The sequence below is a fragment of the Phyllosticta citribraziliensis genome (genome assembly GCF_038025025.1).
Source record: "Phyllosticta citribraziliensis strain CPC 17464 chromosome Unknown J3D65scaffold_4, whole genome shotgun sequence".
In the NCBI taxonomy this organism is placed as follows: Eukaryota; Fungi; Ascomycota; class Dothideomycetes; order Botryosphaeriales; family Phyllostictaceae; genus Phyllosticta; species Phyllosticta citribraziliensis.
The window spans coordinates 889342-916936 of NW_027117341.1; the positions used below are offsets into that span (position 1 = coordinate 889342).

The 27595-nt window shown below is 54.7% G+C and overlaps 8 protein-coding genes across 8 annotated transcripts; 4 read left to right on the forward strand and 4 right to left on the reverse strand.

Annotated features, from left to right (window-relative positions):
• Nucleotides 1-1348: 1348 nt before the first annotated feature.
• On the forward strand, nucleotides 1349-2987 carry J3D65DRAFT_619005 (2-dehydropantoate 2-reductase-like protein). The gene is made up of 3 exons (XM_066799701.1): nucleotides 1349-1619; nucleotides 1669-2484; nucleotides 2534-2987. The coding sequence occupies exons 1-3, from the start codon at nucleotides 1571-1573 to the stop codon at nucleotides 2728-2730; spliced, it is 1062 nt and encodes a 353-aa protein (XP_066656822.1). The 5' UTR covers nucleotides 1349-1570; the 3' UTR covers nucleotides 2731-2987.
• Nucleotides 2988-3794: 807 nt separating this feature from the next.
• J3D65DRAFT_619008 (putative non-ribosomal peptide synthase-like protein) lies at nucleotides 3795-7079 on the reverse strand. The gene is made up of 3 exons (XM_066799702.1): nucleotides 6756-7079; nucleotides 6189-6702; nucleotides 3795-6131 (listed from the first exon to the last, which is right to left on the reverse strand). The coding sequence occupies exons 1-3, from the start codon at nucleotides 6945-6947 to the stop codon at nucleotides 3925-3927; spliced, it is 2913 nt and encodes a 970-aa protein (XP_066656823.1). The 5' UTR covers nucleotides 6948-7079; the 3' UTR covers nucleotides 3795-3924.
• Nucleotides 7080-7900: 821 nt separating this feature from the next.
• On the reverse strand, nucleotides 7901-10114 carry J3D65DRAFT_619010 (mitochondrial pyruvate dehydrogenase kinase-like protein). Its single transcript, XM_066799703.1, has 2 exons — nucleotides 9686-10114; nucleotides 7901-9629 (listed from the first exon to the last, which is right to left on the reverse strand). The coding sequence occupies exons 1-2, from the start codon at nucleotides 9853-9855 to the stop codon at nucleotides 8390-8392; spliced, it is 1410 nt and encodes a 469-aa protein (XP_066656824.1). The 5' UTR covers nucleotides 9856-10114; the 3' UTR covers nucleotides 7901-8389.
• A 1240-nt stretch (nucleotides 10115-11354) lies between these two features.
• Nucleotides 11355-13307, forward strand: J3D65DRAFT_666267 (uncharacterized protein; the record flags this gene model as incomplete). Its single annotated transcript, XM_066802908.1, has 5 exons — nucleotides 11355-11486; nucleotides 11541-11793; nucleotides 11848-12427; nucleotides 12494-12767; nucleotides 12816-13307. 5 exons carry the CDS (start codon nucleotides 11355-11357, stop codon nucleotides 13305-13307), a joined length of 1731 nt encoding a protein of 576 aa, XP_066656825.1.
• A 5590-nt stretch (nucleotides 13308-18897) lies between these two features.
• J3D65DRAFT_533071 (uncharacterized protein) lies at nucleotides 18898-20363 on the reverse strand (the record flags this gene model as incomplete). Its single annotated transcript, XM_066796688.1, has 3 exons — nucleotides 18898-19536; nucleotides 19771-19887; nucleotides 20310-20363. Coding segments are annotated over 3 exons (810 nt in total), but the record flags the coding sequence as incomplete, so codon positions are not given.
• A 469-nt stretch (nucleotides 20364-20832) lies between these two features.
• J3D65DRAFT_550706 (uncharacterized protein) lies at nucleotides 20833-21969 on the forward strand (the record flags this gene model as incomplete). The annotated part of the gene is made up of 3 exons (XM_066797006.1): nucleotides 20833-21246; nucleotides 21324-21726; nucleotides 21782-21969. The coding sequence occupies 3 exons, from the start codon at nucleotides 20833-20835 to the stop codon at nucleotides 21967-21969; spliced, it is 1005 nt and encodes a 334-aa protein (XP_066656827.1).
• Nucleotides 21970-24136: 2167 nt separating this feature from the next.
• Nucleotides 24137-26077, reverse strand: J3D65DRAFT_283715 (translocation protein SEC62). The gene is made up of 3 exons (XM_066795098.1): nucleotides 25344-26077; nucleotides 24735-25285; nucleotides 24137-24668 (listed from the first exon to the last, which is right to left on the reverse strand). Exons 1-3 carry the CDS (start codon nucleotides 25741-25743, stop codon nucleotides 24387-24389), a joined length of 1233 nt encoding a protein of 410 aa, XP_066656828.1. The 5' UTR covers nucleotides 25744-26077; the 3' UTR covers nucleotides 24137-24386.
• J3D65DRAFT_619026 (60S ribosomal protein uL11) lies at nucleotides 26051-27166 on the forward strand. The gene is made up of 4 exons (XM_066799704.1): nucleotides 26051-26107; nucleotides 26166-26309; nucleotides 26362-26696; nucleotides 26747-27166. Exons 1-4 carry the CDS (start codon nucleotides 26103-26105, stop codon nucleotides 26758-26760), a joined length of 498 nt encoding a protein of 165 aa, XP_066656829.1. The 5' UTR covers nucleotides 26051-26102; the 3' UTR covers nucleotides 26761-27166.
• The last annotated feature ends 429 nt before the right edge of the window (nucleotides 27167-27595 follow it).

A 27595-nucleotide genomic window follows, 5' to 3' on the forward strand; every position in this document is an offset into this window, starting at 1 on the left:
AAACGATCCAAAAAGGGCAAGACGACATTCTTGGTTCCGCGTATCATCGCAAGCCTTTCCGACATTGATTTTGCCGCCGTTGTCGTGGCAAAGGCAGAAGCATTAGGCTCAGGAATGCTTTGGCGGGCGTTGGCAGCTTCTCAGGGGGAAAGTTTGGCGAACTGGCGCAGAAAAAAAAAGATGTGAATGTGGAAATGGCCCGAAAGATGCACTTGTATTTGCAGCTAATGCACGAGTTGCTCGATTCATCGTCGTTCGGGCTCGCTTCCGAGGTATTCTGGGGCAAAGGCGTGCGCAGCGCATGTCGCGCAGGCCATGGTATTTGAAACTGGGGCATCGCAACCACGGCCACCAATGTGAAGCCCGTTTCCCGTGTGACATTTGGCTGGTGGTCGATCGCGAGCGCGTGCCCGCCGGCTTACCGTGCAGAATTGGAAATTGTAACCAACACTGATGAATGCTAGAACCAGCTTCACATTCCTGGTCTTGATTGAGCCATACCCACGCAAGCGAGATATGCACACTGTCGCGAAAACGCCTCGAAAGAATGTGTGTGTCCCATGAAACGTCCCACTGATAGCTTGCAGATACCTCGCTTTCGCTTTTCTTTTTGTGCGCTCCGTCTTCAGCGTAGCGACGGGCCGGGACGGCTGCAAAGAGAATGGATGGGATGGTTCCGCAGTCTCGGGATTTTGCTCATCTGGCTGCACCTGCCAATTCTCTTGGTCTTCTGCAATACTCGTACCAAGCGTTGGAAATGCGCTTGGTTGACTGTGCTGAGGGCATCAACTTCTGTTGCGATTTCTGTGTGCGCTCGCTCTTTTCGTCTTGCTCTAGCTTCGCGCAATTTATGTGATGAATCTAGGGCCAAGGCAGAAATGCGAATTTCGAAGGTCATTGTTTGCCCAGTCGCAATCCGAATACCGCCAATTTGGCAGAAACAACGCAAACAACACTGGCCATGCGGCCTTTAACCGCAGGTGTTCAAGTCGCTCGTTGTTTCCAGGGTTGGCCTCAATCTCTCAAGGCGAACAAAAAAACGTAAGGCGGTTGGACCTGCCACCAACGCAGCGTGCAAAGTTGTCGAAATACAGGGGTCCCAATGGCTGTCCAGGAAACGATCGAATGGCAAACACGATGAAGCGAGCATTCGGGTTGCGTTGATTGGTGATCAACGGAACAGGGCTTTCAGATATGGAAGAATGCTGGCGGTGCCATCGGGTTTCCAGTGTTGCAATTCTTTGCGGGGGGAGGCCCTTTCGGGCTCTGCTGAGAACGGTAGTAAGTAGTGATACGAGTGAAATAAAGCACAACATGGAGCAGCCTTATCTACTTGGCAGACCCGTCTCCGGTATATCAATACCCAGCCGGTGTCGTCCTTCGGACCCCCTCTGATATGCCCAATGGTCTGTAGAGACTTGACGGTGTAATCGGACGGCTGGTACTGTTACCCCTTGTTGTTTTCAATCTCCACTCCTGTCTCTTCGTCTTGCTACAATTTGAATTTCCTATCCCAGCAGGACCTGGCAAGTACACTTTACTTTCTGATATTGGTTTGTGAGCCGCAAATATGAAGGCCAGAAGCAACCCAATTGAGATTCTCGTCTTTGGGACCGGAGGTACGTGTCCCTCAATGGACTGAGAGGGTCTTTTGCTTACAAAATTTAGCTGTCGGATCAACACTTGCCTGGAGGTTAGCACAAAATCCTTTGGCCAGATTGTCCGTGGTTTGCCGCTCCAATTACGATGCTGTCCGGACAGGGGGAATCACTCTGAACACCAAGATCTGGGGCAATGGCCACTTCATGCCTCATCGCGTAGTCCGTTCGCCGCTGGAGGTGTCGCGCGTTCCGTTCGACTATGTCATTTGCAGCAACAAGGTTTCCCCAATCCCGGACGACGACACAACTGCCCGCTCAATCGCTCCGGTGGTGTCACCTCGGACGGTCCTGGTCACGGCCCAGAATGGTGTCGGAGTTGAAACCCCTTTGCGGAGGACGTTCCACAACAATACGATTCTGTCAGCCATTTGCTACATCAGCTGCTTGCAACCCGTTCCTGGATTCATCACCCAGCCGGCGGGCATTCGGGCGCATGCTTTCCATATTGGTACATTCGACGCTCGTTCGCCACGGGATGAGACCCGCCTTGCGCAATTCGTCAAGTTCGACAAGGCTTTCCAAGCCATCGAGGATGTTCAACAAGAGCGTTGGTGCAAACAAATTTTCAACGGTGCTTGGAATCCTGTTACCGCCATTTCTGGTCTGGATACGCATCAGATACTCAACAGCTCCTCCCTCTTCCTTGACAACGTTCAAAACCTGGCAAGGGAAATTTGGCAGGTGGCTTCCAAATTGGGGATTAGCTTGCCTGAAGATCTTCCAGAAAAGACGGTTTCCATCGCCAGATCGTCCAACCCCGTTGTGCCATCGATGCTTCAGGACGCCCGCAGAGCAAGACCAATGGAGATCGAATCGCTTTGTGGTATGTTTCGCGACAGATGAAACAAAAAGTCCTGGCTAACCGCGAGCAGGAAATATTTGCAGACAAGCAGACAAGCTCGGAGTTCCTGTTCCGACAGTCAAGATGATGTACGATAAGCTGTTCTCCATGAACCAGGCTTTCACAACGGCTGCGGAAGAGAAGTTGGCGAGCCCAGGTCTCATGGTGCCTCCCCAAACTCTGCCTCACTTGGACATGCCACCAGCCAGAGTTGCTGCGACCGCGTAGGACGTCATCCACAAATATCCAGTGTGCACAGGCCGTCTCCGATTCCTTTGATTCCCCATTTAATTGTTCACTTTCTTTTGTAACGGTCGAAACGACCGCCGAGACAACCCTTGAGTCATCTTTTCATGGGATTGGATGGAAGATATTTTGTAATCACTGGCCTTTCCAGATTGGTAATGGACGGGGAGACTTTCACTTTCTTTACCGATAGACTTTCCAATAGAGAAAAGTTCCTTTTGAGGACTTGAAGTGGACACGATCCGAAATCGCCCAGGGGCCGAACATGGGTCAGCCCCCACCGTTGATCTCTGCAACCAGATCAAGCGTTTCTTGTAAACCAGACTCTTTCGTGGCGTAGTGTATCCGCTTGAATCTGTCGCCTGGGTCTTCCTGAGAGAAGTCTTGCATCACCTCCTCCATGATCCGCCTCAAAGGAGGCAGAATCAGATCCAAGCCTTCTCTGGTTCGGCAAATATGCCGCTCTTGCTCTTTTAGTGTAGATTTTGCGTAGGAGATCCACTTTTTCTTCTTCCTTCGACGGCATTTCTTCACATTTGGTCTTTTGATATATTTCCTCGCCTCTAAAACGTGTTGTTCGGTACGTCGTTGATTGTCCTCCATGAGGAGTATTTGGGCGTACCAGGACTGCACATCGCGCGCGGTCTTTTCGTAAAGGCGGATCATTTTCTCTGTTCTGCGCTCCCAGCGCTTTCGTGTCCGCTCGTCGTACCGTCTTTGGCGCCTTTGACCCTTTGTCTCAACGATGTGCGGAGAATTGGTTGACTCGTTCGCAGTGCCATCGGGTTGGGGCGGCTATTCTCTGTCAGCGTTATCATTTGCCAATTGGGGGATCGACAGAGGAGTACCATGATGGGCGTGGATGGGGCCGTGAACCATCCAACGTTCCGGTTGCAAGAACAATTGCCTTGTGAGATGCCAGAATGTCGGTGGCTGAATGTCGCCAAAGCCATGTCAGCGCTTGTTGCTGTGGGAACCGCAACCACGGTGGCGCGTCGCGACTTCCTTTGTGCAACGGACGCGTTTTCCCGCAAACGATCATCAAGCCCAGTCCAAAATCGGAATGTCATTTTCAACTTGCGTATATAGCGACCGAACAATGGTATGTTAAACAAAGTAAACTGACAGATCAACAAAGCAAGCAAGCCACCCAGACACACACATAGCTCTCAATGTTCACACACCCCTCGTTTCCAGCGCCCGGTTCAAAGCCTTTTGGAACACATCAATGTTCTCTGGCCTCAGGATTGTGAAATGAGTTCCCTGGACCCGGTGGTAACGAAGAGGGCCCGGGCTATCGTCCTGCTCGACGTCTTTCTGGCTTGCGCCCTCGACATAGTCCTTCCACTCGCACAGCCATTCGTGGCGCCAGACTTCATCGGTGCAATTGAAGTGCGGCAGGGGATTGACCCAAAACAGGTCGAACTTTGAGATCTTGCCGGTGGGCTCGTAGGCGCGTGTAATGTCCTGCAAGTTCTGATTGATGCGCTGCCAGGTTTCGACCTTGGCATACGTGAGGTCTAAGTTCTCGAGCGTGCCATCGGGGAATCGTGCAAAGATGGCGGCTGTGAATTCTGACTCCGGAATGTGTTCCATCTCCTCCTCCCACTGCAGCGCCGTCTCGTGGTCCAGAATCTGGAAAAAGTGCAGCAGGTCGATGAAGAAGTTGCGGCCCCTGTTACGGGTTGCGATCCTACGCAAGTCCGCGGGATTGTCGATGCCACCGCAAAAGACGACTTCTTCGCCCATGTTCTCAAATCGTTTGGCGAGCTCGTAGGCCAACATGCCTCCGAAGCACAGTCCAAGGAAGGCATACGGACCCTCGGGCTGGTGCTTCTTGATTCCATCGACGTAAATTTCAAGCATCTCGTCCAGGGTCTTGAATGACTCCTCACCCTTGTGGAAGCCACGAACACGTAGCGCTAGAACGCGGCGATCGGGGATATATGGAAGCATTGGGAGCCATGTCAGGAACTCACCACCACCAGGGTGACAGAGAATAAGTGGAGTCTTTGACCCACTTGTCACAAGAGGGACGATGGGGTCGTACTCTGGCGTAACAGTGCCCAGGCTGAGCAGCATCATGTCTACATCTCTGATGGTGCGACATGCGAGAAAGAGAGCCATCGAAATAGGGTCTTCGGATTCCAGCTCCTTCTCCAGGCGAGACTTGATCCGAAGATATCCAAGGCTTTCAATTCCCAGATCCGCCATTGGCAAGTCAAGATGCAGCTCCATTGTATCGATTCCTGTCTCTTGTACAATGGTCTTTTCAATCACCTTTTGCAGAGGAGTGGCCAACTCTTCGCCGTCGACCTTCTTCTTTCGGGGCTCGGGTGCTTTTTCGGCAAGCTTGTACTGGTCAAAGCAACCCGCTTGGTAGCTTTTCTTCAGCTTTGCCCGGCTCAGCTTGCCAATGGTTGACTTGGGCATCAGCTCTTTGGGCAGAGGAATGACCTCAGACGGCTTCTTCCTGCAAAACCGAATGCAAGTCTCGTTGATGCTGGCGATCGCGTTCCGCAGCTCAGGGGAGTCTTGAGTGGCGTCGCTCACTGGGTTGAACAAGATTATCATTTCCTCGGTATCGGACTCTGACTTGGTTCCCCATACAGCGAAAGATGCAATGTATCCGGGCGATATTCCAGGGATCTTTGACGTCTCTATGGCGTGTTCCAGCTCGAATGATGAGTAGTTTTGGCCGTTGATGATGATGATTTCCTTGGAGCGACCGACAATGACCAGGTTTCCTTGGTCGTCGAGCTTTGTCTGATCACCAGTGTCAAACCAGCCATCAGATGTCATGCAACCGGCATTGGCAGAGTCGTTGTTGAAGTATCCGTTGAATACCATGGCGCCCTTCAGCTGCAGGGAACCGACAGAACCAGGCTTAACAGGTTTCTGGTCCTCGTCCAGAATGCGCATTTGATGTTGCGGTAGAAGTTTGCCGACAGAGGCGAAGACGTATCGCCTCTTTACGTCGTAGATTGGACATTGAGTGTTGTAGAAAATGGCGGAGCAAGTCTCCGAGAGACCGTAAGCAGACTTGATAGCGTTCCTCGGGGCTCCGAACTTGGTGAGAATCTCTTCTCCCGCCTCGAACACGACTGTCTTGTTCGCTTCGCCACCGCACATGATTGTCCTGAGCTCGGAAAAGTCGAAGTCGAGCTTCCATCGTTCTTCAGCAGGCATATCTTTATACGCCCTGGCCGCGGTCGAGACGAAGAAGTTGGGAGCAAAGCTGAAGCCGACCTTGAACTCCGACAACGCTTGCCAGAATCGGACGGGTTCGCGGATCAAGTCGATGGCGGGGATCATGACCTGACTTGCTCCAGCGTACACTGCATGCAAATGGTTTTCGCAGAGTGCAGCAGAGTGGTCAAAGCCTATCCATATTCGTTAGTCGAACGTTGCGTAAAAATCGCTGGATGGGAGTGACTTACTGACCCAAGACATAAAAGTCTGGGTGTTGTTCGTGTTGTGAAATCCGCACTTGATTTTGCTGCTCGAGCAGAGCTGCCTGTGTGTATACTGGACCGCCTTGGCATATCCGGTGCTTCCACTGGTGAAGAGCATGGTGGTCACCTCGTCTTCTCTTCCCACGCCTTCGTCAAACCAACCCCCGCCATACATGTCATCGTGTCCGATTGGAGCCTCGAGCTTTTCCAGTTGGACGCTCTGTACCGTCACAGTCTTCATGCCCTGAATCGAGACGAAGTATTTGGCGAGCGACTTCGTCGTCAGGATTGTTGGACCACAGAAGGTCTTATTGACGTTCTCAAGTTCACCGATCAACGTCGTTTGGTTGTTGGACAAGGGCGAGAGCAGCGCTGGGATGCCGCCGGCAGCAATGACGCTCCAGTACCAGATACAGTTGTCGCGGTGGTTGTCGAAGTAGAGAACGATGCGTCTATGCTCGGGGATGATGTCTGCCTGGCGGAGCTTTGCAGCATTTGTCTACGTCCCAATGAGCGATTGCGTCCAGGACTCGAGGGAGTTGCTTTACTCACCAAAGCTTCCCGGAGCAACTGCTCGTAGGTGAAAACCTCCGGCTGCTTTTCCCAACCACCCGTCTTGAAAGAAAGCGTATGGGTAGGCCATTTTTTCGCGGCTCTCTGAAGCAACTGCAGAACAGTCTGCGGGTCATCCGAATTTCCCCATGGCGAAATGGAGTAGAGGGCCTTGGCCAGACTGGTGAACATTGTGAATTGACCCCTCTGCAAGAACAGGGACAGCTCAGGGCAGAAGTTGAATCGGGGACGGACGCCTATACGAGAAACTGGTAATGCGAAGATTGGATTCCACCGCTGAACATCCAATGCCAACGGCAGCTCTCTCGAGTGCACCCAGGATCCAACAAGGTTCTCGTTTATATTCGCCCATTTCTGTCCCTGTGATATACCGCCATATCCGTTATCGAGCATTCCATTTCGCATCGTCTTGGCCACAAAACAATGGCAGACTGAGCAGACCATCCGTCATGTTTGTCGTTCTTGCAATCCATGCCGAAAGGGGTAGTGCGTGCCCATCCGATGTGAATTTGGCAACTCTAGCCCGTGCCTTGATGAATGCATTCCTCGCGAAAGCGCACCCGTAGACCCTGTTGTTAGTGGAGGGGTAATTTCATCGTCCCTGTTGAGATTCAGCCTCGCGGACGCATGCAAGGGCGAGGACTCGTCGCGCTCGGCAGTGCTGGAATAGCTGTGACAAGCCGTATCGCGCAATCTGCTAGACCCTTGGATGGGGTGAATTGCCATTTGGACGGTAATAATGCCAATAGCGAATTGTGCCGAGCTTATTGTGTCCTCAATTAAAGACCTCTGAAGCGCAATCATGAGGGGACAGCGGGATCGCTGAACCAGGAGACTGGTACGGCAGCGGCGCGGGAACTTACGAACTCTTCCCCAAATTTGCTAGGACGTTTTCAGTTAGCCTTGGCATTGCGTTGATGTGCTCCTCTGGCAACTGTCAATTCGTTCCGCAAGCGGGTCGTAGGCGTCAAAATGCTCAACAATTGAGTATTTGCAGTTGAAGGCTAGATTGATGAAGCGAATCGCTCCGTCAATATGCCTCAATGACAGGCACTGCCATCGTCAAAGTCGTCGAAGGTTTGAGAACGAACCTTCCAAAAGTCCAGCTGGCGAGTCAGCATTGGTGTTGAGCAAGGAATGTGTTTGGAAAGCAGCAGTATTTGCTTCCAGTCTATCGACTGATTGATGCTCTTTGTTATCACATTGTTCCATGAAAAGAAACGATAAGAGCTAGAAGCCGAGAGTAAAGAAGAACCGAGAAGATGAACCGCAACTGCAAGGAAAGTGTGCCGATAAAGCCATACTTTTGGGTGTATGCAGGTCCATGCCACATCATCATTCATGCATTCAGTCATGTCGTCTTGAAGCCTCGCACCGTCCTTGCTGTGAGTCCTTCCTGGATCTGGCATTTCCTTTTTATTGTTCAAGTCCAAAACCACTCCCGCATCAAACCTCTCCGTCGAGGCTTTCGGCGAGGGTTGGACATGTTTCGTAGAGACCAGCTCTTAGGCTTTCTTCCTCTTTTACTTTCCCTCTGGACTGCAAGATCCGTGCTCTTCATCCGAATGAAACTCAGAGCGCATGCAATGCTCATGAGAATCAACGATCTCTCCTCATTGACCCCCACGGTTGGTCTCATCTTTTCTCTCCACCTTGCCGACTCCCCTCAGGCTCAGGTAGACGTCTGTGCCCCAGCCCCACAGACTCTGCACCGCGATACCTCCTCCAAAGTACTCGGCATAGGCCCTTCCTAACGGTAGCCCATATCCGAGTCCTGCAATGCTGGATCCTCCACCGCTGCCGCTCAAAACATCCAAGCCGCCTCCCGCACCTAATGAGGCACCACCGTGGTAAAGGTCTGGCTCTTCGGCTTCCTCTTCATTGAATGTCGTGAAGCTGTACTCCCATATCCTGGCGTAATTCCTTGGTGCAATGCCCCCGCCACGATCTCGAATGCGGATGGTCACGCCGGGGGTACTCTCAGCCAAAGGTCGTATGGTTGCCGCGGCAGCACGCACGGCTGGGGAGTGTGTCTCCTTCTCCAACATCGCATCGGTTTTGCTTGCCCTGTCCAAGTTTCCCTGTTCCAAATTTGTGATGCCATCGCTGCTGTTCGGCGGCGGAGCTTCTGGGAGTGGCGCAATGGTCACTTCGACCGGCTCGCGCTCCATCCCTCGCTCGACTGTTGCGCGGAACGCATTCTTGAGAAGCTCGGTTATAATGTATTCGAGATGCATCGGGATGTGGGCAAAGGTGTAATCGGGCTCTCCGTTGATGACGAGCGAGGGGCGGACACCGTATTTGAGTTCGCAAAGTTCAGCAACCATGTCCTCACATTGACGGATAACATCCGCTGGGCGCAGGCAGGTGTCGATGACGCCAATGAAGGACGACTTTTGCGGCTCCGGCTCGGGGCAAAGCTCCTTGTGAGGTTGCGACGACATGTGTAGCGCAATGTGCTGTTCCGCGATGAGGCGGGTGCCGATGCGAGCGCGTAGATGCTCATCCAGAAATTTTGTGACCTCCGGAGGGGTAATGTACCGTCTTGCTTCCAAGAATCCCCTAGCCAGTGTACCGATTGTGTTTGCATGAGTGTGTACAAGATCGGCCATAACCTCTGTAAACTCCAGTTCCTCCTCGAGCGTCGTAATCTTCCTCTTTGCCCATGGCAATAATGTGGACAAGGAATGAAGGTAGTTTCCGTGGATTTTGGAGACGTGAGGATTCGAGACGACAATGTAAGGCAGATTTCTCATGGATTGAATGCGGTGGGCAAGTCTGGCGGGCAGGAGGGAGAGGGTAAAGTTGGCAGAGTCGTATAGTTGCTCCGCGGCGAGAGGTGGGCTTCCATGCCTAGAAATTCTCGTCAGCCAACTCGACAAGGAGGAGGTGCTCTTCCAAAGTCAAACCTGACAAGGTCGGTCAAAGTCAAGGGATGCAAAGGACTGGCAGCAAGCTGCGCAATGTCGTCGTCGGTGACGGTCTTGGTTTGTAGGTGGGCGCGTCTTGAGGATTGGACAGTCACGGGATGTCGAAGTGCCGTGGCAGACCTGCCGTGCCTAGAGATAACCCGAAGCATGGTCGGCTGGGAGGAGAGGGGCGCGGTTGGTTCATGAATGGACTGAACAGAGTTCCGGTTGGAGCAGGAGGGTTGACGACCGAGTCGGGGTACACGGCATCACGTGTCAATCGCGATAAACGCTGCGCACGGTTCAAGTGCTAAAATGGGCCATGACGTATGGTGATGTTGCAGTTCGGTTTGTCGTCGATCCCGGTCGTCAACCTCACTTGCACCCTTCGCCATTGTAGCCTTTGAGGATACGGCTGCAATCAGCGCTGGTCCTGGTGGTTCCTGGGGCTCAATTTAAAGCTTCGTCTGGTATTCTTAATCGTCCCAGAGGACTGCATCTGCAGGTATTCCTTACACGTTACCGTCACGCTCCGATGGTCTGATCTTTCGCCAGCCTCGCGAAACCGAGGCAAAAGACCTGTTCAAAGTCCATTTTGCGTCAGGGTCGTTCTATCAGCTGATTCTGCAGTGGAACACACATCAGAGGCCACCTTTAGCCTAACTCGATCGTCGACTATGTGAAGATTATCTGAGGAAGGTCAAGCAAAGTCCAACAGCGGTCGTCCAATGGTCTCTGTTCGAGATGAACGCCAAATCATTCTGGATCCGGTATGAAACAGCAAGTGTGGACAGGCTCCGTATTCTTCGAGGTCTTCTCGGCTTCTTTGGATATTCTGGAAGACGGATCGCCGGGACAGCATTTCCGAACGTTTTGTAGGTGCTCTTGCTACCACCAATCTTCCACGTCGACAATCATTTAAATGGCGCCAGGCACTAAAAAGGTCCGCACACTGCAAACGCAGGCTGGAACCCGAGTGGAGCCGAGAAGAAGATAGAAACATGTTTGACTGCCGTGCGGCTCCAGGCTCTGTAGGTTGCCAGTTCCAGCATGTGCGGGAAGCGGCATGCGTCTTGCACTGCTCGTTTGCCTCTTTTCTTCGTCTTGCCCACAATACACTGGAGCCAATGGCCGACGAGAGTGGAGGTCCTAGAAGTTGTAGGAGATTCGCACACCCACGACATATGGCTCGGCCATGGTAGTGTCGTATGCTGGGTCAGCAACCAAGTCCTGTGCATCGTCTTGCTGAAGATGTCCCATTTGTTGCAAACCGAAGCCGTGGGCCAGTTTCTGCAACCTGAAAGGACTGGGTACACGCACGAAGGATGAAGTATTGTTGCGCCCAAACACGAAAGACAGGCTGGACAGAGCCAGATTGACCAAACAGCAAACATGGATGGCGCAGGCGCAAGTGTGCAGTGAAGTGAAGCCGCGCGCCTGCACTAAGCCCGATTGAGGATTCTGGCTGCCAACTCGACCATGAACCTACGAACACCTATTTAACAACCTTCCGTCTCCACTACCACTCAAGCAGCCCGTCGAATCACCCTTCTCTGCCCTGACCTCTGGGTAGGCTTGAAACTTGCTCCACCTTCTTGCGCTCTCGCGCTTACACAACCACAGCTCAACCCTGGGTTTTGACGTGCCTCTTGAGCTCAACGCGCTCAAAATGTCGGCAGCCGGGCCACCTCAGGATGGGCTCATTGCCCCTACCGCTTGCCCATGTGCAAACAACCATGACGCTGCCAACGCCTGCACCAAGGCTGGAACCAAGGCTTGCGCTCACTGCTTTCTCGTTTTGGTAAGTTCACGCAGATCTTCCAAGTGCATTGGATGTTGACTTTGCTCCGAATAGTACTGCAGCCACGAATGTCAGGTGGCACACTGGCGACAACACAAGACAACCTGCAAGTCTCAATCCATGAAAGCGACATGGATTCCAGACCCGGAACCCCAGGAGCCTGTGGGACCTTGCATGTTCGGCAATCCGTTGGATGTCTTGCGCCAGATGAAGCACCTGTGGGGCAACATACCTGCCATAGACGTGCTCAAGCTCGAGCAAAATGAGGGCCCGTCCTATGGCAAGGACATTGGCCTTCTCTTCGCCGGTAAGCGTTTCCAATCATCAATGTGCTTGGCAACCTTCTAACTCAATGTCTCAGCGTCTGGTGACTTGCGCAACGTCATCAAGTCCTTCGAAGGCATCCAGGCCAGCTCACCTCAGTCTTTTACCGCCGTGGTGAACGACCGAGAGTTCCACGTTGTTGCCCGCAACACCATACTCCTACTGACCGCCATGTATGTTGATTCGGCATCCGCCGCGGCGGAAGCGATGCTGCACATCTGGTACTCGGCACTCATCCCTTCGTCGGTGCTCCACCATCTCCGCGCTACCGTTCTTCCTCACATCCGTGCTGTGTGCCAAAAGATTGCCGGCAAACCGGCGGGCAACCTGTTCTCCAAGACATTTACAAACAATGCATGCTCGTTGCGCATGGTCCTTGAGAAACGCTTCTGGGACGCGCTTCCGGGTTATTTGGAGCCACTTGACGGCCTGACGGCGGATCAGGCACAGCGGGTGCGCCTTAAGGCCATGAGGACCAGTGGAATGGTGTATCAAAAAGATTCAAAGATACTGTGCTGCCAGCTACCCGGATGGCGTACCGCCAGGATCGAGTTTCGCAAGGATGGTGTGGTTGCACCGTTCGGTGCGTCGAAGGCCGAATTCAACGTTCCCAATCCGTAAGATATCGCCCAGCGCAAAGGGTGTGCGAGTCTCAGGCGGCCTTGTATTGACAATTCATGCAGAACTCTTTTCCGAGAGCAGGACGAATGGTCAATGCCGCCGATCATGGGTGACCCGATAGATGGATGGTCTCTCCGAGACATCTTGAAAAAACCGCTGGCGAAGAACGACATCTATGGCGGCATGTTCTTCTACGTCCAAGACCTGCTCAAAAGATTTTGCACCAAGATTCAAGCGCTAAAGATCGACTTTGTGTTGCTCCACAACGAGGCGAATGATTTGCCCAAGACTCTGGCCAACGACCCGAAGTCACCGCAACATTTCGATCGAATTGAGGTTTGATATATCCGTTTCCAGGAAGCTAGCAGAAGCTTACTGTTGTAGACATCGAACCTCATCGACCCAATGAATTTGGGATGTCTCGGACTGGGTTGCTTGAAGACTTTCGCCCCCCTGCTCCGGCCGGTAGCGGAGAATCCCCATGCCACGTTGGTTACTTTCTTCCAACTTTCGCTCGTTACAGTCATGTTCCCAGGAATGATGGAAGGCCGTGCCCGCCGGTCTGAGCGCGCAGCCGCGTACTTTCCTCCCGGCAGTAGTATGCTGAACGATGGATGCTGCGCGGATTGTGTGCGGCGCAACGAGTCCTTTGGTCTGTTTGAAGACTTTGACAAGGTTTTCAAGCATTTTAAAAGCCAATCCCGCCTCGACGCTTTCGCTAAGAGAGCTGGACTTCGTTCCAAGCGCAAGCACACTATCATCGAGCCTTGGGCCCTCCGCTTGCCTGAAAACGCAACTCAGGCTGAGTTCGATGTTGTACTTGCATCGCCCTACAACGGAGAGCAGAGATACGTGGAGTGGCAGAAAGTGACCTGAGTGGGTGGGGTCTTGCAATCTGGAGCCGAAAGACTCTACTCGCGTTGCCTCCTGCACCTGACTCCTCCCAGATATCACCACTACCACGACGTTCACCAACAACCCTTACCTTTCTACTTGACGATCGCTACATCGAAGTAGAATAAGGTTTTCGAAGAAAGGCTTTGCTTTCCTCCTTGTCAACGGCTATCAAATGACGAGTCTCTTCCTGGGGCTGGTGCTCCACATTCAGGCATGGCCATCTGCATGACTGCTTCCGACTGACTGATTTGTATCAAATCGCGGTGGAGCCATTACAGTCCATCTGCAGGACTGCTTCCGGCAAGACACCCTCTTCCGACTGACTGATTTGTATCAAATCGTGATGGAGCCTTTACAGTCCACCTGCAGGACTGCTTCGACCTTTTCTCCAGGCTGCTTGCTTTCGTTGTAACGAGTCAAGGTCCCTGCATACCACTCACTGCGACTTTCTACTCCAGGTCTTCCCCGAGGTTCGCTCTTCAACAATTGCTTTGCTCCGAAGCGAAGTATAAGCTCTGCATCCTACTTGCAGTCTCGCTTCCGCCTCTTTATCAGTCTGCTTTTTTCGTGCTGCTTTCTGGTTTTCACAACGATGAGTCTCTTTTCAACAATCACTTTGCTTCAAAGCGAGGTATAATATCTGCATCTTACTTGCAGAATCACCTCCATCTTCCATCAGCCTGCTTTCTTTCACTTCCTTTCCTTGCTTTCATCCTGGCAAAACGACGAGCGGGCACAAAAGGCATCGACTACAATGATGTTGTTCCCCCCAAATAGCAAATCATAAACTTCAAATCCCCCCTTCTCCCCTCACCGTTGGTGCTGCGTTCAAGCTCGGAGAGCACTGCGCTGCCCGGGTCGTTGCAACAATCCGATCAAAGTGCAAGCAAGCTGACCAGTGCCACCTCGCAGTTCAATCCGCCCTCGATGAAGACACCAACACGTTCACTTGCTGTTCACCATGCTGTTTACTGCTCAACCCACCTCTCCTCGCTGCTCCAGTATCCATCCCATGCCTTCGCACTCTTCCCCACTCCAAATGTCATCCAGCACACCACCACAAATCATCCTCCGCCTCCACCTCCCCTCCCAACACCCTTCACCAAATACAGCATCCGTACGTCACCAGCCCCATCCACAACACCCTCGCAACAGGGCATCCATCTACCCACCATGCCCCACCTTGCGACAGCAGGGCCACCGAAGCCCCAAAAATTAGGCTCGCCGGCCCGTCCGCCCTCTGCCGGCGCATCCATGCCGCAAACGCCGACGCGGGTGCGGGTGCGGCAGCGGCAACGTGATCAGCAAGCAATCGTGCAGCGCATGCATGCAGCGACGGCAGGGTGAGCTAAGAACGGACCTGCGGTGGCCGCATGTGTGTGTGTCTGTGCTTCTTGTGTGTAGGGGAGTGCTGGTGGTGGTGGTGGTGGTGGGCCTGAGTGCCTCAGGAGCGATGGATTGTTGGTGGTTGGTCCAGTGAGTTGCTTTGCGTCCATGGAAACGATGGGCAAATGTTGGAAAGAGGAAAGATGGGATGATGATAAAAGGGAAGAAGAGTAGTGAAAGGAGTAAATGATGCTGAACCGAAAGGTGTCGAACTGGGAAACATGTCCATTCCTGGATCGTCTCACACGGTGCTAACAGCAACATCACGACATCTCCAAAGCGCCGCGGCGCAAATCGCGAGATGAGAAAAAAGCATATACCTACCGTATTGCTATACAGATCCCTTCACGCATCCGCCTCATCCATCATCCACCCACCCACCAACCAACCAGCCAACCGTTCATCTCCACCATCACTCTCAACGCCATCCCCAATCCCATCCCCATTCCCCGCCTCAATCGGAGACGCCCGCTGCTGCATCGTCACCGCAGCCCGCAGCCGCAGCACCTCTCGACCCAGTCTATACTCGTAGCGCACGGGAATAACACTGCATCCATTATACCCATTGCATCCCCTTACACACGCCCTCCCAGTCGACTAAACAAGTTATGTTTCAGCACGCGGCGCGGCGGCGGCGGCGGCGGCGACAGCGGCTCGACAAGCATGCATGCGTGCGCGCAGCTGAGGAATTAACGTTCGTTCAATCTCTGACGCGCGAGCTCGTGAAAGGCGCACGCGCGCAGACAAGCCAACGTGCGGAGGAGAGGGGAATGGAGCGAGCAAAGCAGTTGCAAGCAGAGCACAGGTAGTTGCGGCGACAATCACTCTCCACAAAACCCGAACGAGGCTTCCGCAGAGTTCTCGAAGATTACTGTACGGAGAACAACACCGACACTACGCAGCCAGACGGACGACAGCGAGAGAGAGATAGACTTCAGCCAACGCGTGTTGAGTAAGCTCGCGAAGCGAGGCGAGGCGAGGCGAGGCGAGACGAGACGACACGGCCGAGGTGCGAGTGGCAACGACCTACCTTACCTGCCTATCTGCCTGTCTGCCTGTCTGCCTGCTGTCGGATGGCTTGGGAAACATGGTTCGGTAGCTGTCGCGCGCGGCTTGCCGACTGACTCGTTTGGCTGGGCCGATGGATGGAGGTTTGCAGGTACAGCGCGCTGGGATGATGGCAGCGCGGCTGCTGTGGGGATGATGCTGTAAGTGATGGCGATTGAAAGGGGAGTTTTTTTTTTTTTTTTTTCGCAAAGGCGTGCAATTAGAGACAGCATTTTGCTATCACGTTGGTGAGGAAGTAGTGCGCTGTGATGGATGTCAGTGTGCGGCACGTACAGTGCACATGTACCTGGTCTGAAAGTGTGTTCCGCTCCAACTTTCGTGCTAGGTAGGCGTGCGAGAAGGGCGGAGATAGTGCTGGGACGTGGTGAACAGACCAACAGCTAGAAAAAGGCAATGCCTGCCATTCGACGCCCTGGAATAGGAAAGTGATTGACCATCTGGGAGAGCGCAGGTTCCTGAAATGGTCTTGGCCTGGTCTGGCCTGGCCTAACCGAGCGGCCTTCCCTCCACTGACATGTGGATAAGATTCAGCGTCAATGACGATGCTGATGACGATGACGTTGACTCTGGATTGCCTGGAATGAATGCTGTGTTGCACTGAATGCTGTGAATTTTGTCATGATTGGTATCCTCTATGCCCGTATCAACAGCCAAAAATGTTTTCATCCAACTCTTCGCCACGGACGGCTTCGCATTTCAGCGAGCCCCTCCGATAAAAGATCATGTACACAAAAAGTCCTGGAACAGACGCCGGACACGCCGCGGGTGGAGGAGCCGTGGGGGCATGGCGGAGACAAGTCCAATCAGTCGTCAGCCAATGCCGCTCAGCTCAGCCACGAAACCCTGACCTGGCAGCCGTCGGTACCTGGCTAGCAGCTAGCTAGCTAGCTAGCAGCAGGTTCTGGCCGCCGCCGCCCATGCAGCCGCCGGCACAGGAAAACCTAAAAATTCGAACATCAACGATCCCAGACCCAGGCCCTCGCCGACCAAGGCGCAAAGGCCCAACCCAAACCCCATTTGTCCTCCCAACGTTAACCACACCCCAAAACAAAAAATCAAACTTTGCTGCTGAATCAGGCCAACTGAAACCCAAACCAACCAACCGTGGTGACCGTGCGTTTGAGCATGCATGCAGCCAAAGCATGCGGAAAGAGAGTAACGAGACGTCAAGCCACGAGAGGAAAAAGTAACCATACCATGCGCCGAAGAGAACACGTGCTGCACGTAAAGATCTTGAAAAAAAGGCCAACCACGAGGCCAAATTGGAGAACGCAAAAGGAAATAGAAGAAGAAGGGGGATATCTCAACCTAAAACATTACAGATTCATGCGGGTCAGTTTTGATACAGCTGTTGTACAGGGCAAGGCGAGTGCGCATGCCAATTTTTTCCGCGGCTGAATGAAACAAAACCTTTTGGTACCTGGTTAGTGGAAACATACGAAAGTGGCCCTCAGAAGCTGAATGGCTGGTTAAAAAGTGACGGCTTGGAGGCCCGTGTGTTTGAAAGTATTCACAGTGAAACTTGAAAGGCTTCTGGAAGAAAGCCCAACAGAAATGTCGACAGCCGTCTTGAACTCCGCATATTGAGGTTGAATCGCCCCGACCAAGTGCACTCCAATTGAATGTGAACAGGCGGTCAAACGGCAACGGCAGTCCTGTCAGGGTTTGGAGAACTTGACGGAGGTGGGGGTAGAGGCATATTTGGTGGCGGCGCGGGAGGCGGCAGGCCCATGACTGGCATCGAGCGTCGTGGGAAAACACTCCTTCTGGGTTGGCCGTCGGGACCCTGTTCTGACGCCGCACGTGGGGTACTCGGACGGCGATTGCTGCTGGTTGAAGGAGGACGGCCGTTGGATGAGCTTCTTTCGACGGCTGCGGCGCGGCCAAAGACACCCTTGGTAGAGACACCAACGGGCTGACGGTTGGAAAGGAACGCGGCACCAGGTTGAGAACGAATCTGCATACTGACAGGACGCCTGAGTGTCTGCGGAGGCTGTGCTTGTTGCGCTGGCACGGGAGGTTGCAAGGGAAAAGGCGAAGACGGGAGGACGGGCGACGCGGGAACTTGCGTCGTTGTTGCTATGGGCGTCTTTCTGGGCGACTGCGGACGCACTTTGGAAGAGCTAATCGAAACCTCAGGCACTCCGCTTCTCGCAATGGCTGGCAGTGGAGCTTGTTCCGTCGGCTTTTGGGCGGGTTGAACCGAAGTCCGAGTCGCTTCTGCAGGTTTCATCTCTTCGGAATGGTCGGCGGAGCCTGGAGAGTGGGATCTAAGTTGGGGGGTGCTCCGCTTAGCAACCAACTCGGGGCTGACCTTGACCGGTAGAGAAGGGCCAAGCGAGGAAATGCGACGAGGGGGAACAAAGTTGCTTGGCCGGACGGGAATTCGCCGAAACCCCGGTTTGTTGATTGGCGCCTGGCGGTTCGTAGTCTTGCCTGTGGGCACTGTCGCTGCAGGTACTGTCGAAACCCGCACTTGGGGCGGAGGATCTGAAGTTGATACAGGCTCCTGTTCGGCGTCGGGCGACTTGACTGGAGGAGCGCTAGAGCTTCGAATCGTAGGCAGAGGTTTGTACGGACTGGTGTGAAAGGGCCGAGAAAACGACATGCGACTCGTCAATGGTCTGGATGGTCCTTGTTTAAGGTGCGCATTTTGTTCCTCGGTTTGAGACACTGTCAAAGGTTGAGTTCCCGGGAGAGAAGGGCCGAAACGCGAGTTTCGTGCAGGCCTCGAATTAGGACCATCGCTTGCAGGTTCGCCCGTTGATGAAAGTGGCCTGGAAGGCATAGACCTTCGGTTGGACTTGGAACTGGGTGGACTCGTCACAGCCGATTTGAGGGTCGAGGGACTTTGAGGAGGTTCGTCCTCGGGGATGGTGGGAGCGTCGCGGCCTGGTGAAGGTGGGGCAGTAGAAGTGTCTGGCGAAGTACCTGACGTTCTGTTGGAAACTACAGAGATACGAGAACTCTCTCTCAGCTGTGCCAGTTGCGCGTGCTCGTAAGAGGCGCTAGTCGGTGCCGTGGATGGGGCTTCCATGGACTGTCGAATCGAGGCTAATCGGCCAGTGTTGTTGGTCGCCGTCGAAGCATTTCTACGCACTTTGGACGTTCCTGCCGAAGACCAGTCCGCGTTGCTGACTGGCGGTGTTTCGGCGGGAGACTGTGGCGGGGTGCGCTCGGTGTCGAAGCGCGTGCTATCTCGATGGACGAGGTAGCGGTGGCTGGGTGCCTTTTGCAGCCCATGACCAGTATCTTCGCTTGCCGTGGTATCAGATCTCGACCTCCTTCCAGCCAAGATGTCAATCTCTTTTCTCAGCGCCGATAACCAAGCACCCATCTCTTCGGGACTATCAAAAACGAGGAGTAAAGTCGAAGCCGTCTTCTTGGCCGCGGCACCGACCCGCAAACGCGTGAGGAAGGACTTGGGCGGCTGGGTCGTCACAACACCGTCCTCGTTGGTTGCGTGGGAGACTTGCAAGACCCAATGCTTTCCGGGAATGAGATCGCAGGCAAAAGCGGCCGAGTCTCTGCCTAGCTGCAAAATCTTTTCCGGGAGACGGTCAGAGGGGCCGCCGCCTGCGTACTGGAGGACATGGCCGGAAGTGGTGAGGACGTATACTTTGTGAGACAGTTCCGGCGCTCCAAGCTGCGAACTCGTTGACATGCGCTTTTCGCGGCGGGCCACTCTCTTCATTTCGGCGTCGTTCTTGTCTTCCGGGATGGTGGACATGTCGAGTTTGCTCTCGAGCTTCTCCTGGAGCAAACTGTACTGCCTCCGGTGACTCTGGGTCTTGATGATGGCCTCGGCGGAAGCATTGGTGGCTTGCAGCAGAGCGTGCTTGATGGCCTGAGGGTAAGCCTGGAAGAGGGGAGGCGGCTCCCAGTTGGCCGGGTTTTGGGACCTCTGCCTCTTGGACGGTCCGCGGGAGCGTGGTGGGACGGATCGCGACTGCATCGACTTGTGGGGGGACGAGGGGGTTGCAGTGACGGGACTCAGGGCCGTGGTTGTCTTGGGCTCGCGGAGGGCGGTTAGACCAGGCTCGTGGTGACCCCTGGCGCGCTCCACTTTTGGACGACTGAAGAGGTGAAAGAGCGACATGGTCGACTTTCGGTTGTCGAGAGTCGAAAGGGAAGCATTGGCAGCGAGTCTGTCGTGGTGGAGTGGCACAACAGGACGCGTGCGGCTCCAGCGCAAGCTTGGCTGACGGGGGACATTTTGGACTGATGTATCGATCGGCGGCAAATCCTTGAGGGAGCGGCGGGACCCGATGATCGCAAGGCCGTCGGCGTCAGGCATGGCTCTTGGAGGGGAGACAGGGCAGCCTTGACCTTGGCGACGGCGGGCGACAAGAGCGGGGAGAAATTTTGACGTGACGGCGAGCAAAGTGTCGAGGGCGGACAGGGCCAGGAACAGCTGGCCAAGGGCCCCGGAGAGGGCAGTGAGGCAATCTATCTGGCACTGGACTGGAGCAGCAGGAGCCTGGAGGCGGCACGCGCCGGACTGCAGTGCTTTGCGGTGCAGGAGACTGAAGCAGGCATGTGTCGAGGCTCGCCTGGAGGAGGACCTGAGGATTTTGACGTCGGGAAAGGGGCACACGGAGAGGGACGGGGACTCGACTAACCGCTAACGTGCAGCCCGGGGGGTTCGAGGGTTCGAGGGTTCGAGACGAACGGGGCGGCTGTTTCACGCGCCGGGCGCTAGGAAGAGGCCCATGGCGCCGCGCCCGAGTCGCGATGGAGGACAAGGTGGTGTTGATGGTGGGTCAGGTCGTCGACGTCGTCTTCTTCGCCATCGTCGTCGTCGTCGTCGCCGTCGTCGTCCCCCGCCCGGCGCCTCGACCGCACGCTGGCCTGGGGCCATCGGGTGGTTGTTGTTGTCGTTGGAGCACGGGACTCGATCTCTGTTGGTTCCTGCATGCGATCGCCGCGGGCGTGGGGAGACGTCGCCCAGCCCACCGCAGTCGCCTCCCGCTCTCACCACCACATGCACAACCAACATCACCGTTCTGGCCACATCTCTCCACCGCTCACGCCCTCCCGCTCCCTCATAATGCCCCCCGACCTCAACTCACTGCCGCCCTCGCGCTCGCCCTCCGTCTCAAACTCGACCCCCGCCACCGCCAACATGTCCTCATCCTCGCCCTCGCAACAGGCCCCCAGCCCTACCGGCCCTGCTCACCACGCCCCGCACTCCATCCAAGTCGCCGCCATGCTCAACGCAAACGAAGAGCGTCGTTCCAGCTCCTCCTCCCACCGCAACTCCAACTCGGCCGCGCGCCGCCCCTCGAGCGTGCGCATGCAGCTAAACCTCATGGACCCTAACCTGCCGCAGCCTAGCGAGATTCAAATGAGCCCCTCGTTGCACTCGCACCGCCCCTCGTGGCCCACAAGCCCTCATCACCAACGCGCTCCAAGTCTGGGCGAGATACACCAGGAACTCGAGAGTGAGCAGGAGGCTCAGGTCGTACGTCTCAGCAGGGTCCCCCCCAGACCCCTTGTCAAAAAAAAATATACATTCCTGGCGCTAACCCCCGCTGCTAGAACCGCCTGTTGCACATGATCCGCCGCCAGCAAGCTGAAATCGCTGCACTTCGCTCAAACGAACCCTCCGCCATTGACGATAGCACCCCGTCTTCAGAACGCTCCCTCTCCCTCCCTCAATCCGCGACCGCCTCTCAATCCAACGTCTCGCAAATCGCACCGCCGCGCCCGCGCTCGCCGCTGCCTGGACAAGGCTCGCTTTCACGAAACAGTAGCCACAGGCGCTCTAGGAATAGCAGCAGGACAGGCAGCCCCGCCCTACGACCAACAAGCCACCACAGCGAAAGCGGAGATTGGCAGCTCGGCGCCGCCGGCAACAGGGATGAAAGTGCCTTTTACCAGGCTGAGACGCAGATGCTCACGCGCGAAAACCAGATGCTCAAGATGAGAATTCGCGAACTCGGTGCGTTCTGCGCCCTGACGTGTCCAATCGCTCTGGCGACTGACTCTACTTACAGAACGTCAATTACACGATCTCAATCCCATCTCCCCCATTACCCAGGCCCCGGTTACAACCTCAAATCTTTCCAGCCCCCCGCTGCGCCCCGAAGACGAACCATCAACTTTGCGCCTCGACAACCGCATGCCGCCCGTGACGCTTGGCGAGGCCGGAGCAGCGTCCTCCGCAGCCACATCCGCCCTGTAGCAATGCGTTTGCGGGCAGCCTCCCCGTCTTTTCCTACCACAAGCTTCGCGCTAAGTCGACAAATCATCAGTTGCCAAGGCAGATACACGTGCTTGTCTGCGGCACTTGCAACACGCTTTCAAAAATTCTTTCTTCGGGCCCTCGGCGTACATGTGAAATCATGGCGTCACGACTAATTCTTCTTTTTCCGGCACTTCTCACCTCATCTGTCAGCGGCATGCATGCGGAACGAAATTCTAGGGCATTGCATGGAGTGAACCGGCGCCGGTCCACTCGAATTGGGCAAAGAGTGAATCAAGGCATATGGTATAAGCGCAAGGTAATAAAATCATGTTTGCCGAACTTTTTTTCCAGCCTTCAACCGCAATCAAGGGCACAACAGACTTGGCTTTTGGATGTGAGGCTTTTCAAGTGCACGAGTGGTGCCATGTCCACGCCAGCTTGCACGTCACGAGGACGCTGCACCGCCGAAACAGGTCGGCCTAGGTCACGGCGGCGGTTACACTGCAGGCGGAACGCGCCTAATGCCATGTGCAGCCAGCTCGATACAGCAGGCAGTAAGAAGTCCAGCAGACGAAGCGCAGACGACGACACTGCACGCGTGCGCGCATACTACCTGGTCGTCGTATCTGGGAAAACTTTGCGCCATCAATCTGCAATGTCCGCAGGCCTTGTTGAACACGTGTGGAAAGAAGTTTGAGCTTACATTCTCATGAATCTCCCCAGTCCTGACGCCACTGCTGGCACGCTTTGGCTGTTATTACTTTGACTCCAGAACCTCTGGACACCCGGTAATGTGTGGATAGACTACTTCAACATTCCCAACAACTCGCAAGGCAGACAAGAGGTGCGCTCGCCTGCTCGCCTGCTCGCCTGCCCGCCTTGCCAGCGCGCAACTACATCACGCATGGGAGTGGGGGGTGGGCATGTAAGTGTCAATGGCACATTACTTGCATACATACCTACATACATGCATGAATGCATGCAATGCATGCAATGCAGGCAGGGGTGCTCATATGCATGGAAACGTCGAAAAAAAGACGTCGTGCCCCGCTGTCAGACCACCTACCACTCCTCTCCTACCACGCTCGTCGGCCTTGCCTAGCTTTTGTTGTGATTTTTTGCGGTGGTTGTGCATGCGGGCCTTGTACTAGTAGGAGATGGGAGGCTGGGTGTAGGGGGTGGAGAATCGGAAGGGTGAGGGTGAGGTGTTGAGTGATGCTGTTGTGCTGGCGTGTCGCCTACATGCGCGCCAGTGTGTTGTTTTCTAGTAGATGGAGCACTTGAATAGGCGATGTCGCGAAGGGAGGTGGGTTTTGACTACGCCTTGCCCTGCCTGCGTTCCTCCATTTCTCCCTCCGAAAACGATATAAAAGAGGCATAAGGGGTTAGCCGCATAGCAAATTCCCGTAGCTTGCCGCGCAAGAAACAAGGCAACCAAGAGCATTGAGAATATACAACTCAACTGTACCTGAGCACTGGAACAACCAGAACTCAAAGTTCTCATACTGGCTCTTTCGTGTCAGACACTTCTTCACGGAGGAGAAGAAAAAAACAATTAATATGCACAGTGTCATATTTGAATCATTTAGGGACTTAAACCAATGTCAGTGATGATTGCTTTTAGTTAACGCGTGTGAGATGTATATCCGAATCTGCTAGATGCGAAATGGTGGATAGGAGACACTGCAAACCGTCTGCTCAGCTAATAAATGCTCTAATGATGAAGCGTCAATTTGCAAGCACATAAACTAAGTGATGAAATACGGCGTGTCAAATGACTACTAGTAAAGTGAAAAGCACAAGTTAGTAATGCCGTGTAGGACTCTCTTCTCTCCATCATACCAAGGCAGCAGTACAATGCAGATAGACTCGCACTAGAGCAATGATTGTACCTAAGAGAAGAGCCGGCCAGCATCAGTCGTACCCTCGCCTACCTAAGGCAAGTGAGTGGTGCAGTGAATGAAGGCGCTCAACAACATTCGCGACACTTAGACCCATCCACCTTGGCACTTATTGGCAGACGCGCCAGCACCCTGAGTAAAAGAGACGACGCGCAAACAGCAGCTTTTATCTCCTGTGTTGGAGCGAACAGAGAAAGGAACACGATGTAGAAGATGCGCTCGCTGATATTTGACCCGTTCGTTCGTTCCATTAACGCCGCTGCTGCCAATTACGACTGCATAGATAGATGGACAGATTGATAGACAAACAACACCTAAGGAACGCCGTTGCCGTTCGCCCATAACCTTCGTACTGGTACACTGGAAGGATTCCAGGATAAAAAAGAGCACGACTGTAGTTGATTCAGGCTCCTTCAGCATCACGTGCTCTTGGCCCCAAGTCGTCATTCTTCATGAACCAAGTATCGATTGATTGGAATTTGAAGTTCTGCTCGCGTCCCCAAATTGCTTTCGTCACTCTTCTTCCGCGTCTTCCACCGTTGCCGTCCTCTGGCGCGCCTGGCCAGACTGCTGCTCGACACCTGTAGCCGCGGGTGCTCTGTCGACAGGAGCTGGCTCGGGCACGGCCTCCTTTTCTTGGACTGCCGCGGGAGGCGCAGGTGAGGGAGGCGATTGAGGCGTGTGCGTGTGGCTGTGGTTGTGACTGTGGCCTGCTTCGCGGGCCTTCCTCCTCGCCGTCCTTTCGGTCCTCTTGGCCTTTCTGGCTTCCTTGGCCTGCTTCTTGTCCTCTTCGGTCTACAGAAGCGAGTCAGTACGTCTGCTATTGAGGAAGTGCGAGAATCAAAGGAGTCAGCCACTGACCTCTTGCCAAGCCCACACTGGCCGGAATGAGTCAAAGAAGCCCACGTCTTCAAAGAGATTCGGATACAACCAGAGGCCAGGCGGAACAACGAAGACGGTGATGCAGAATAGGATCAGACGGAATATGGCCATGGCGAAGAATAGACCAATCAGGCCCAACATGCCCATGCTCAGATACCACACGCCTTGGCGCATGAAGAGCGGCCACAGTGGAAACATGACGACGGCGAAAACGGCAATCAAGGCACCACCAGCGTAAAGCTTTTGCTTCCACTGCGAGCCTTCGTAGAGCCAGACGTAGTGCGCGTCGTCATCTGCCGTTTGGTTCTGCTCCACCTTGACCGTCCACAAGCCCTTGACGCGCTTCTTCTTCCCATGTGCATGGCCTTCGTGTGGGTCGATCTTGGAGACGCGGAGAGCGAGAAGGGAGAGTGGGAGAAGCTTAAAGGCATTCTCCGCGCTGGCGCGATCATGGACTTCGGGAAGCTTTGGGTTCTTTGCACGGGCTTTTTGGTACGTGTCGGACTGCAGAATGCGAATGGCGCGTTTGACTAGGACAGCCGTCAGCTCAAGCTCTGCAAAAACGCGGTGGCGTCGTGGAAGACTGACCCCTAAACATGTCTTTGCGCTTCTCGTTGAACAGACAGGTCCGATTCTTGAGGTCTTGATTCCGGAGAAAGTTGGCGACGGCGAGCGCTTCCGGAGTAGGAGGTCCCGGCTGCACTGGCTGTCCCTGCTGCTGCGGCCGGCCACCCTGCTGTTGGGCCTGTTGTTGAGCCTGTTGTTGCATCATCTGCTGCTGGTGCTGGCGCATTGCTTGCGCCTTGAGCTGCTCGACGTATTGCGGGACGGTCATGCCGTGCTTCTGGGCCTCGGAGGCTAGCTGGCGCTGCATGAATGCAATTTGCTCTGGAGTCGGTTGCTGTCCTGGACGAAAGCCTGGGGGCGCTTGCGGTGCTCCAACCGGAGGACCTTGGCCCGGCTGGCCCTGGGGAGGCGGAGTGGCCATTGTGGTGAGGAGTGGGTGGCTCGCGATAGGATGGCCTGGAGCTGGAGAGACAGAGGAGAGGGAGTGAGGTGGGTTGAAAGAAAGCTGGTACAACGGGCTGGACAAGACCCTTCGAGAACTGAAGTAGGTTAATGCCACATCGCCTTCAGCAGCGGAGGCGGCTGCGGCCAGTCGCAACCGGGCCGGGCGTCGACTGGCGGTTGCCTTGGCGCCTTGGCGCGGGTGCTGACTCAGCCCCACACTCGGCTACGCGAGGTGCATTTTCTTCGTCGTCGCAGCTCGACGCTATATTTTCGCTCCACCAGCGACATCTTCCATCGACCTTACCGTGAGAGACAGACTACCTTACAGCACTAGCCATGCCGTAAGTATCGTCCTCTCGGCTCTGGCTATCACCCGCATGGCTAATGCCCGCTCCGCAGTCCCAAGTTCGATCCCAATGAGGTCAAGGTCATCCACCTGAGGGCCACCGGTGGTGAGGTTGGTGCCTCGTCCGCCCTCGCCCCCAAGATCGGTCCTCTCGGTCTTTCGCCCAAGAAGGTCGGTGAAGATATCGCCAAGGCCACGTAAGTTGCTCCTCCATGCGCGGCATCGACGCGACCGCTAACACGTCCGTAGTGGTGACTGGAAGGGTCTCCGTGTCACGGTCAGGCTCACCATCCAAAACCGTCAAGCCGCCGTCTCCGTCGTTCCCTCGGCCTCTTCGCTGGTCATCAAGGCTCTCAAGGAGCCTCCCCGTGACCGCAAGAAGGAGAAGAACATCAAGCACACCAAGTCGATCCCTCTCGACGAGATCATCGAGATCGCCCGCAAGCTGAGGTTCAAGTCCATGTCCAAGGAGCTCAAGGGCACCGTCAAGGAGGTCCTCGGCACTGCCTTCTCCACCGGCTGCCAGGTCGACGGTCGCTCCCCCAAGGACGTCTCTGACGACATTGAGGCCGGCGAGATTGAGAGTGAGTCTGGGAAATTCTCGGCTATGAAAACTCTGCTAACACTTTCCCAGTTCCCGAGGAGTAGATACCCACCACGAATTAGGCTCAATTGAATTTGCAGTCGGTTCATGAACAATGATAATGACGTCGATGCTACCTGGTTTGTTTGGGGACAGGTCAAAAAGACGCCTGGGCGTTGGGCGGCGGCGTTGTTCCCTGCCCGTGACGTGACAATTTTCTCTTTTATTTTTTTTCTTTTTCGCAATTCCTTACCAACACTCTGGCCCTGACAATCGCTCTGTGGTTTCGGCCTATTTTGGTGTAAGGGAGAGTAAACGACGCATTACTCACCGCGGCACTCTGGGCCCCTTCTGGGGCACCCGTGTGGGTGCAGCGGTCCATCATTTTTTCGTCAACATGATGTGTATGCCAAGGATGGGCAAGGACAGGCAAGGCAGATAGGACAAGACAAATGCATGGATTTTCTGAGAAACAAAGGCGGACGGATGTGACGTGAGTTGGGTGTGGTGGACGGCAACCCGGGACTGGGTGGTCACGAGTTTGGCAAGAGCCGGGTTGCAGACGTTGCGAGTGGCTCGAATCGGGAGCGGATCGGATGCTAATATGGGCTGCGGCAGCAGTCCAAAGTCTGTATGGAAGCGGGACAGCCAAACGTTTTTTGCGGGGCGAGCAAGGTAGAGGGCAGAGTTTCGGCCTGTTCCGTCCAATGGCACAGTCGGCATGGCATGTAGCTGCAACGGCGGGTGCTACGAAGAACACTGGGAGTCAAGACAGGAGGCTGGGACCCGAGAGCCATGGCCTGGCGGAGGCGTGTTTTGAATGGGACTTTGGACGTGTGTGTATATTAACTGGCTGCAGACGAGTCACGACAGGGGGCGTCGCAGTTGCGGTGGGTGGGT